We start from the raw sequence: 11,115 nt of genomic DNA, 5'->3' as shown, positions 1-11,115 counted from the left end.
TTAACTCACGATTAATCACAAATTTTATATCTGTTCTTAATGTACAAAAACAAAAATTCTAGGTTTTCATACTCTTGTTAACAAAAGTGGAGACAACAAATTAAACTAATATAAATAGTTCAAATGAATTTTTGACGTCTATAGCTGTCAATGGCAGTGAATGAGTTAATTGGCGCAGGAAAACAAAAAACACAAAAAAGGGTAATTGAAATCATGAGCATTCTCTTGCATTGAACGAAGCTTGTAGCTGTGCTGGTTGACCATTTGGCACGCATTGAAGGCAAAAATGTGTAGTTTGCTTCCAAAAAATATTCATTGTGACACCAGTGCATATGATGTTCAAACTGTCAATTATAGTGAATCTTGAACCAGCGCTTTAGATTGCTCAAAACAACAGCCCGCACACACTGACGTGATTTCATTCTTCAGCTATTTCCAGTGTATATAATATGCATTTTAACTCATTCAACGCCTATAAACGTCAAAAAATCATTTGAACTATTTCTATCAGTTTAACATTTTTTTCCCACTTTTGTTAACAAGGGTATGAAAACCTAGCAAAAATATTTTAACAGAAAAAAAAGAAAAGTGTTAAAAATTAGGGGCAGCAGGCGATTACAATTTTTAATTGTAATTAATCGCATGACTTTAATAGTTAACTCATGATTAATCACAAATTTAATATCTGTTCTAAATGTACAATATTTTTTAATAGGTTTTCATACTCTTGTTAAAAAAAGTAGAAAAAAAAGTTAAACTAATATAAATAGTTCAAATGAATTTTTGACGCCTATAGCCGTTAATGGCAGCGAATGAGTTAATTGGCGCAGGAAAACAAAAAACACAAAAAAGGGTAATTGAAATCATGAGCATTCTCTTGCATTGAACGAAGCTTGTAGCTGTGCTGGTTGACCATTTGGCACGCATTGAAGGCAAAAATGTGTAGTTTGCTTCCAAAAAATATTCATTGTGACACCAGTGCATATGATGTTCAAACTGTCAATTATAGTGAATCTTGAACCAGCGCTTTAGATTGCTCAAAACAACAGCCCGCACACACTGACGTGATTTCATTCTTCAGCTATTTCCAGTGTATATAATATGCATTTTAACTCATTCAACGCCTATAAACGTCAAAAAATCATTTGAACTATTTCTATCAGTTTAACATTTTTTTCCCACTTTTGTTAACAAGGGTATGAAAACCTAGCAAAAATATTTTAACAGAAAAAAAAGAAAAGTGTTAAAAATTAGGGGCAGCAGGCGATTACAATTTTTAATTGTAATTAATCGCATGACTTTAATAGTTAACTCATGATTAATCACAAATTTAATATCTGTTCTAAATGTACAATATTTTTTAATAGGTTTTCATACTCTTGTTAAAAAAAGTAGAAAAAAAAGTTAAACTAATATAAATAGTTCAAATGAATTTTTGACGCCTATAGCCGTTAATGGCAGCGAATGAGTTAATTGGCGCAGGAAAACAAAAAACACAAAAAAGGGTAATTGAAATCATGAGCATTCTCTTCTTAAAGGCAAAAAGGTTTTGACACAGCTCTTGTTTGCAGGCCCACCTAAAAAAATGCAAATGTCCAAAAAGTGAGACAAGTTCCTGCAGTAGTCTTTTTTTTTTTTTTTTCGCACCTTGACAGCTGACGTTTATCTCCGTAATGGTGATATAGAAAAACAGGAAGCAGGAAAGCGATCAATCACCATACACGGCATCCACTTCCTGTGTTTGGGACGTGGCGAGGCTCGCCGCCACGTTGACGGCGCCGTTGATCTCGGCCTCGTGTTCTCTGGCTTTGGCCCTCAGCTTGGCTATGCTGCTGGAACGCAGCTCCTCTGACCTCTGACCGCTCGCCGCAGCGCCGGCGGCTTTTGTCCACGGGTAGTTGTCGTCGTGGTCTTCCTGAGCTGGAGGCCAGGGGTCGCCGTCTGAAGCGTCTATGTGACCTTTTAAACGATGAATTGCTTTATCCGGGACGTTTGCGCATTCTGCTTTGGGGTGAGGTCTGGCACGCTGGCCTTGAAGCTTCAGCTGACGCCTCATCTTGGCACGCCGGTTTTGGAACCAAACCTGGAGTCACATTCGCAACATAAAAATGTATCTCAATAAGTTAGAATGCAGAGTAATAGAAACATCGGCAAGTAAGTAAAGATATATTTCAGTAGTTTCATTCGCATGACTTCAATAGTAAACTCACAATTAATCGCACATTTTATAGCTGTATAATAAAATATTTTTCAGTTTTCATACTCTTGCTAGCATAAAAGTGGGGGGGGGATGTTAAATTAAGAAATGGCTGCCATTGATACAGCAATTTCATATTAATTCATAAAATGGAGTTCAAATTGTAAAAATGTTCTATACTGTATTAATTTGTGTTGAGGTCATTTTTTCTGCCACTAGATGGCATAATTGCATTTGTAAGATGTTGGTGACAGCTCAGTGCATTTTTATTTTTCATATTAAGATTGATCTAATCTAAACGCAAATTGGAGTGTTAAAAGAGCTATATTTCACCCACACATGTTTTAAGAATTGTATAATGGACAGGAGGCACTCGTGTGGCACAATGGCCTATTTTCCTGTAGATCAAAATATTGATCAGGGTTTCGGGACCGAAACTTGAAGCGCTGGGAAGGCGGAAGTGTTTGGGAGTGTGTGGACGAGTCCGTGGCAAAAGGCAAGCGTGTGCCACAGAGGATATAAAAGTGCGTCAAAATAATAATAAACCAATACTGTAGGGCGATCCTCCGTCTCCCGGTGGCTCCTTTTGTTCGACCATCGGGCCAGAGGGGTCGCAAATCTGAAAAAACTCGGTAACTTGCGTACGGCACCTTTAACATGAAGTAACTTCTGCGCATTTTTAAAATGTTAAAATACCAGCCTCCACAAATATATGCATTATTATTACATTTAATTATTGCAAAATGTTGACGTTTGCGACTGGAATTTCCCCATTGCAGGCTTTCCAAGTAAGGGGCGGTCATTAATCGTGCGTTAAAAAAAATGGTGGCGTTAAAGGAACTTTAAATAAACTCAAAATGAACGCACACATTTTTCCACCCCTATTAAAAAACATTTTGTTAGTTTCTTATGTATGTATCTCTTGAGATGGAGAATTATATATTTTTTAGACATTTTGTTAGCTGAAAGCTACAGCAAATCCTTATTCATCACGCTATTAAAGTTGACCATAATAATCTAATTGGGAGTGGCAGGAAAAAAATAAAAGTACTTTGAACCCTTATGTTCCATTCTCAGGAACAGAAATAATATTCCTCAGTCAATTTGCGCCGCAGCATGTTCAATGATTCAAAAAGTGTCCAAAAGCACACAAATACCATTGTTCATATCATCATATTGTTTACCATGACTTTTACGCTCTGTTTTTCATTGCATTCCATTACCTTTGAGAAAGACATGTCGTGAAGATGTATAGTAGCTATCAATCCAAGCACACTAAACAAACAAAAAGCTCAGCATAGCTTTAAATGAATCATACTGCAGCTGCTTCAGCCACATATTAGTCTTGGCCAGCGCGAGTTAGCAGGTGTGTAATCTTACACATCCATCTTGACGAGCGTCACACTGTCAATATGTCAACACAAACGTTGGGGAAAATCTGGATAAAAACACAATTATTGGTACGTCCTGTTTTTTGCCGCTTGCGCTTGGTAATATAAAACCGATTAAATCAGCCCCAGAACAAAGATGGCAGTCGCGTACAATTTTCCGCCATTTTTATCCAGTTTTGTTACAGACATAGTTGTTTGAGTCACGATGGCAGCTTTACTACTACTTTAAAAGAGAAGAGGACCGGAAAAAAATCATCGCGTATTATATCGTAATCGTGATATTCCGAGAAAAATCAAATTGCGATTAATCAGTTGCCATGTCACACATCAAAGAGCCAACGTCGTCTCACCTGCACTCTGGCTTCAATCAGGTCCAGTCTGAGGGCCAAGGCCTCCCTCATGAACACGTCGGGGTAGTGGGTGCTCTCGAAGGCCTTTTCCAGCTGCTCCAGCTGCCAGCTGCTGTAGTTGGCGCGGGCGCGACGCTGCTTCACCGGCCTCTGCTCGTCTGGGGAGGGGGGGGAAAAATGGCACAGTGGCAAATTAACGGAATCGCCAAAGGGTGACAGGGAGCTAATGGTTCTAGACTGGCTAATTAGCATAGCGATCATTAGGCCTGCTTCAGCACGCCTTGATAATTGATTGTTCGTCACGAGCTGTTAGTCGGTCTTTTGTAAACATTTACACTCGAAGCTCACGTCTTACTGACACTTGAGCACAATTTGACATTCACTGGAGCACGGGTTCTCAAACTTTTTGGGTCGCGGGACCCCTACGCAAAAGTCACCTCAGGACCGCCTCATGGTTCTCACATCAGGTAAACATAACTACCGTGTGTAGGAATTAAAAAGTAGGACCCAACAGGTATGGATTTGATGATAATGGATTTGGCAGAATAAAATTCCGATAACTGATTCATTGTCCGATTAATCTTTTGTTCCTTTAATTCATACAATAAATATATGAACATTTGACAGTTTTACAGGACAATAGCTTGTCCTACAGTAATTGTTGAAATTTGCAACATAGGAGTATAGCCAAAAATAGGACTTTTTCTTGGGGGGGGGCTTAAATGTTTAATATTTTTGTCTTATTTTTTATGTACTGCTAATGTGTATTTAAAGAAATGGGGACAAAATCACCCAAAATCAGCTAACAGAGAGCTAATACCGGACGATTAAATCAATGTATCTGTCAGGGCCAATTATAATGTTGCATATTTTTGCAAAAAAAAAGAAAAAACAATTCTTGATTTTATTATAAAATCATGCAGTTTTTTTTTTAAGAGAAAAAATAGGAATGTTATCATAAGAAAAGGAAGTCATAATCGTTACAAGAACTAATTCGTATTTTGTCAGGATAAAAAGATGTAATGTTATGAACGAAGCTGTATTTTCCCACGATCAAGACAGAATAGGATATTAAAGTCACACGTATACTAAGAGCTGAAAGTCCTATTTAATTATTTTTTTTGGAAGTATAAAATTACTGTCTTAGTATTCCGCCTTTTCTTCGTTGATCGTTCTTGAATAAAATGTGACTTTATTCCTGTTATAAACTGCATTAACTTTATACAGGCAAGGATGTCAGATTTATGTGAAATGTCACAATCATATCAGAACTTTTAATAGGCCCAAAGCAAAGTGAGTAATTTATTTTTGTTGTCGTTGTTGTTTTTTGGGCACACCAGTCCTTATATCACTTTTTTAAATGGTATGACATAATTTTGTGGGCCCCAGGTGGAGAACCAGTGCACAAGAGCATTCTAGGAATACACCAACATGGAGCATTTTGACGGATATCGGTATCAGCCTGTTTTTCAAAATTTGACGGCCGACATAAAGTAAATCTAAAACCATTTTAATCTCGGGGAACTATTTATTTAAAATGTTGTAATTTATACGAGATGCTGCTGACCCTGGGAACCTTCGGAACATTTTGTTTTGGTTCGACATTAAAACAAAGAAATGCTTAAAATTTCAGGTATTTTTAAATTTTGGAAAAATAAATATTCACTGTAGAAAACTATAAAGAGATGTGGTATTTACTTGTTTAAGTTTCCATTTCACTTTTTAAGACTTACTGATAACCTTGGGAGCTCGCTGAACATAAAAGCATGTCTATTGTGTTAAGGTTAAAAATAAATAAATAACAAACTTCTACATTTTGAAAAGTTTGAAAACCTGTTCAATAAACATGCTTTAAGACATTACAACAAAGAATAGTAAAAAAGGAATATCAGTTATCGGCCTCCTTGACTACTAATAATCGGCATCGGTATCGGAACATATCGAGAGCATTGCGCTCGATTCCATGAAGCATATACGTGGTTTAGGTTGAACTCGACTCACCCACTGCGTCCACCAGCGGACCCATGCCAATGGCCTGCGTGGCCAGCAGCAGCGCCTCCTTGCATGGCTCGGGTCGCAGGTAACTCCTCAGGGACTCGTAGCGGATGTAGGGCACCGCCGGGATGAGGATCTGCCGGGCCGGGAAGGCGGGGAAAAACGGGGCTGCGGGTGAATGGAAAACCGCAGGCAGGAGAGCGGAGACCAGTTGCCCGGGCCCGAACATAGCCGAGGGGATCCAGTCCTGGGTGCGAGTCCTACACGGAACGCATCTGGTTCTTTTGTGTTAAAGGCTCAGAGACGAGATGAGGTAAAAGGTAAGAGTGGTTCAGGTGGTCCCGCCCTCTCTCATCCAATACCCTTCCTGGTCACATGACCTCCTCTCACATCTAACCCGTCTCTCATCAGATCGTCAGGGTGGGAAGAGACGCTCTTCTTTAGCCAACGTGTCGCAACATCTTCTGCCGTCTGAGGTTTCAATCGGCCCCGTGGACAGAAACCCAATCGAGAGGCCGTCTGTTCAGGCACGCACGCACGCACGCACGCACGCACGCGGCTCGTCTCGAGAAACACTCGCGGTTCTTATCTCAGTCAGAAGAGTCGTCAAACGAGATCCGAAAGGCGGCGGCTTCCAGAATAAACACGCGCCGGCTCTCCGACAGCTCGGGAGTGACGACGCTTTATGAAGAACACCTTTGGTGTTGATGTGGAACCGCTCGTCACATTGAAGACTGATGTCGTCATCTTTTTTTAGGACAAGTGAGTTCACAGCAGTTCATATTCTGAAGCGATACAACGCGATTCACGTAAACATGGACACCAGCTATCATGTTCATCATTCGATTCCTCTCACGCACGCGTGACGACAGCGACGACGACATGCTGTCATTATCCCCGAGTGTCACCCAACACCATTCAAGCCCCTCAACACATTTCATACTGATTATTAACACTGTGCTTGCGCGAGCGCGCCAGCTGTAGGGTCGGCGTTGACGGTTCGCTGACGACTCGATAGTCGTCGCCAATTAAAACGCAGGTGCGCGTCGATTAATCTCATCGTCTGGAAACAACGAAAACACTGGCCTGTCAGCGTCGTCGACAGCGACGCTCGGGCGACTTTGATCAGCCCGCCGAGCCGGCGAGCGGGGCGACCAGTCAGAGCGCGGGGATGAGTCACAAGGTGGTCATTCCTTCGCTCTCACCTGTGGCCCTTTCATCTGCACCTGTTCAAACACTGATTTAACGCCTTGGCAGCGGCGGATTAGGCTTTCCGCCAACATCTCATTCCACTTTCAAGGATTACTGGACCGTATCTATGGAAGAAGTCGTTTTATTTTGAATGGTAACTTGACACAAGATGGGCAAGTTAGCGAGTTTTAAGTTACTAGCCACAGATTCCGCATTCAGGAATTGTTAGATTTAGAAATCCTATTCCTGCTGATCAAGGCAATTCAATGTAAAGTTAACTCATTCACTCGCAGCCATTTTCACTGAAGCAACCCCCTTCGCTCACAGCAGTTTTACTGGATTTTGACTGATTTTGCAAGGCCCACAGAATATTGTGTTCTATTGCTATAAAAACATGAAATCTACCAAAGAAACATTAGAGTCTCTTCTTTCATCAGGAAAAAAGTTGATATGTATCAGTTTGCAGCAATTAGCATTAGAATATAGCTAAGTTTCATATATTCACATTCCTGTTGAAAACACAGGGAAAAAGAGCTTGTTGCAACATGACCCTGGCTGATCTCTTATACTCTGCTGCTATATTATGGCCATTTTTTGTAATACCTACCATTGCTTTAAGCGACCTCTTCATGTCAGAAGCCACATCAAAGCCTACTGTATGCTCAAGCATAAAAAAAACATATACAAAAAAACATGTAAATACGTTTTTGGGCGTGAAGGACAAAATATTCAAAAACGTGTTTATCCATTTTTGGGTTTGAATGAGTTAAAAACACAGTTGACACTTCAAAGAGCTCCATTCTAGTGCATTTTTTTCCCTGATGAACATCATTTGCAATTGGTTTCAAACAGATAAACTAAACAAACAATTCATTTAGGATGTTTTTTTCAGACCAATACTGATACCAATTACTGATACAAATAGGACATAAAATTCCCACAAAAAATTGGGCTGTTGCCGTGGTGATGCAATATTTGCAAAGAAAAAAATAATGCTGTTTTTGAGGGTTGAAACATGGACAAAAATTCATGAAACTTTGTACACACATAAGGCCTGGCTTAGCAGTTATTTTTAAGGGTTTTGCCTTATATGTGTCACAACCCCAATATGTGTCGTTTAATTGGAATCTTATTGATTCAATAACATTTTCATGGCACATACCTATTTAATGACTTGATTACTGAATTGCGTTTTATTTAAATGAAGAAGCAATGTTGAAATTGGGGCATTAAAAAAAAACGTCTTTAAATCCAAGATAAATGACTGTCAAAGAGGCGGAGGGTGATCACGATGTGATTGGTTCAACTGCAATGCGCATATTATATATATACATATTACAAAGATGCCAGATTAAAAAAACAAAAAAACAGTTGAACAGCAACAATTCATAAACAAATCATTACATGAACATGAAGAGGGTTTTTAGTATCTATAGTACAGATGTCGTCGTTTCTTTTTGTGATTAAAATGTATGCAAACAGCAGTGAGTATGTAGCGTGTGACGTGTGGTGTTTGCACAGTGCTGCAGTGATTGAACGTTTGTCTGATGAACTCCAGGCAAAATGATGCCAGTCAGCTTCAGTCCGATGAGTATGAAAACGTGACATGTCATTAACAGCGCAGGCTTCACTTAGGCTCTCATTAGACGTTGATCTTATCCATCCTGCAAATTACATCACATTGGCGAATCATAATTGATGATTACCATCCGCCGACGTACGACATTAAGCAAAACTCTCGCTTTTTTAACGGGCTCAAGTGGTAGATAGAGCGAATCGTAATATTGGCCAAGTCCATTATGTCGGATTGTATCTCGTCACACTGAGGTTGGTGTGTGATTTTTAATCCACGTCACCGCTGCAAAGTGGCAAAAACTTGCTATCATCTTTAGGCATTCATTTTGTGCTACACAATGTCCAAATGTGTGGACGTTTTCACAATATATTAAGTTAACGTAGCTTTACTTTAAAAAAAATCATAGAACTGTTTTTTTTTTTTTTTTTACTGCATTAACGTTCCACCATCTTCTCACTTTTTCAGACACTTCATGCAAATGATACATGATCTGTAAAAGCAAAGCCTGGATAAAAATGAATGCAAAAATGTACTACAATTTCACGTCCTGCATGTCTTGACCGACGCTTAAATGACTACTTATAACTTGCAACCAAAAATGAGCATCAGCTTCATTTTCTAATGCAGAATTGAACATGTTTTCAATATTCAATGAATTTATTATTATTATTTTATATAGTGATAAAAAGAGGGAGAAGGGAATGAATGTTTTTTTTATTGAACAATGAGTTAGAAAAAAATCAAACCACAATAAATGCATTTTGCAATATTGAAACCCCAACAAATAGAAGATAATAACAATTCTATCAATAATGAATATGTAAATTAGTACTACATTTAGCCTTAATAATGGTTGACCTTTTTTTTTTTGTGTATATTTGTTTTAGTATCTATCTTGTCATCATGAGCTCTCACAACACAACTGATCAAGGTCTATAATAGCCAGTGGTGGTCCTAGCTTGAATGGCGTCCTGTGCAAGAGACCACTTTGGCCCCTATCCTTTACTATAAAATAACAAAATGAAGCCAGCTGTCTTTATACCTGAATCACAGGCTCTTTCTCCTCCTCTTACAATTGTTTTCAAAATTTAGCACCTGATGGCTTAGATTTTTTTCCAAATGCCCCCCACACACACACCTCACATCTCTTCAACAGTGGATGACTCCACAAGAAGGCACAAACTCCCCATACATACGCCAATTAATTAAATGTGATGATGCCAGTAGAAAGCCATTTCACGAAAATATTTTTGGGGCGGGGCGAACAGAAATGACATCCCGAGTAGCCGCACATGTTGCACATACCAGAAACCGCCACTGCTGAAAGCCGCCCATTTTGAGAATGATGAATTTAAAAAAAAAAAAAACTGCTGTCAGTTGGCCCTAGCGAATGACCAGTAACCATTGACAGATTGCTAAATGTCTTTCCCAGAGACAAGTTAAGCTCTAGAGTTTGGTTCCCAATAAACGAGCGCAAGCTCCAACAAGTCAATTCCAAGTTTCCCCCGAAGGATGTCCCACCTGTGGCTGTTTAAACCCACAGAAAACACTCATTGTCTCGCTGCTAATAACAAAACAAGATCTGTGCGGTTAGCATGTCATCCGGGCGAGCTTCGAACCACCAGAGAGGCGCGCGAGGCCCGACGCGTGAAGCCTGACGTGAGCCGTCACCATTGTGGCCTTAAGGCCTCCCTCAATTATCCACCAGCGTCTTCTTTAGAAGCGTCTGTCACAATTCTGTCCCTGATTATGTGGATCAATAGGCTTTCAAAGGACAGAGGCAAAGCAAGTTTGACGGGGGTGGGGGGGACTGAGGGTCTACAATTAGACCCTAAATCCCCGTAGCAAACTGTGTGCCCGGGACAAACGCAGGTGTCTATTCAGTCAGTCGACAGCCCCGCCACACACGGTGTTTGTTCAGCCTCGACTCAGAGTAGACACTTGAACTATTTGGCTTTTACGCACACAAATTGAACACTTGAGAAAACATTTGAAGACAGAAAGTTTCACTGCGAAAAATAAATACAATTACTTTTCTCATGTGGATTTAGCACAATATTTTCAACTAATGTGCTTTCAAATTTCTAAAAAATAGAAGAAAAAAAAACAAGGTAACATTTGAAGGCTATGTTATTCAATTGAGCAAGGGGACATCTCCCAAAAGCTTTATATTTGCCTATAGATACCACAAGATGGCGGCAAAGCACAGATTTTGTCAATGTGAATCTCCTCAACATACTTCAACAAAGTTCCTTGGCACCAAGAGGGCAGCAAAGCAATACTTATTTATTGCTTTAACCTTGGCATAAGAACAGCGACAGGTGGATTTTCCTATATATATATATATATATATAAAAAACGTGTTGTCTTTACAGGCACTCACTTTCTCCCCCAACATCGCAAGTGGAAGCCATT

General features: G+C 39.6%; 1 protein-coding gene across 1 annotated transcript; it reads right to left on the bottom strand.

Annotated features, from left to right (window-relative positions):
* Positions 1-148: 148 nt before the first annotated feature.
* Positions 149-6,574, bottom strand: LOC147181396 (uncharacterized). Its single transcript, XM_086080670.1, has 3 exons — positions 5,940-6,574; positions 3,939-4,096; positions 149-2,083 (listed from the first exon to the last, which is right to left on the bottom strand). The coding sequence occupies exons 1-3, from the start codon at positions 6,160-6,162 to the stop codon at positions 1,709-1,711; spliced, it is 756 nt and encodes a 251-aa protein (XP_085936796.1). The 5' UTR covers positions 6,163-6,574; the 3' UTR covers positions 149-1,708.
* Between the last annotated feature and the right edge of the window lie 4,541 nt (positions 6,575-11,115).

The sequence above is a fragment of the Leptonotus elevatus genome, chromosome 1 (genome assembly GCF_054856555.1).
Source record: "Leptonotus elevatus isolate MCC_2025b chromosome 1, RoL_Lele_1.0, whole genome shotgun sequence".
NCBI classification, from domain to species: domain Eukaryota; kingdom Metazoa; phylum Chordata; class Actinopteri; order Syngnathiformes; family Syngnathidae; genus Leptonotus; species Leptonotus elevatus.
Note: the sequence above shows the minus strand (reverse complement) of the source record. Positions and strands in the feature narration are given on the sequence as shown.

Excerpts from the sequence above, each read along its gene's own strand:
- LOC147181396 (XM_086080670.1), bottom strand. The coding sequence starts at position 6,162 with ATGTTCGGGCCCGGGCAACTGGTCTCCGCTCTCCTGCCTGCGGTTTTC. Across the intron at positions 4,097-5,939 it reads TCCGCTGGTGGACGCAGTGG|ACGAGCAGAGGCCGGTGAAG; the intron begins GTGAGTCGAGTT and ends CCCCCTCCCCAG. Across the intron at positions 2,084-3,938 it reads TGATTGAAGCCAGAGTGCAG|GTTTGGTTCCAAAACCGGCG; the intron begins GTGAGACGACGT and ends ATGTGACTCCAG.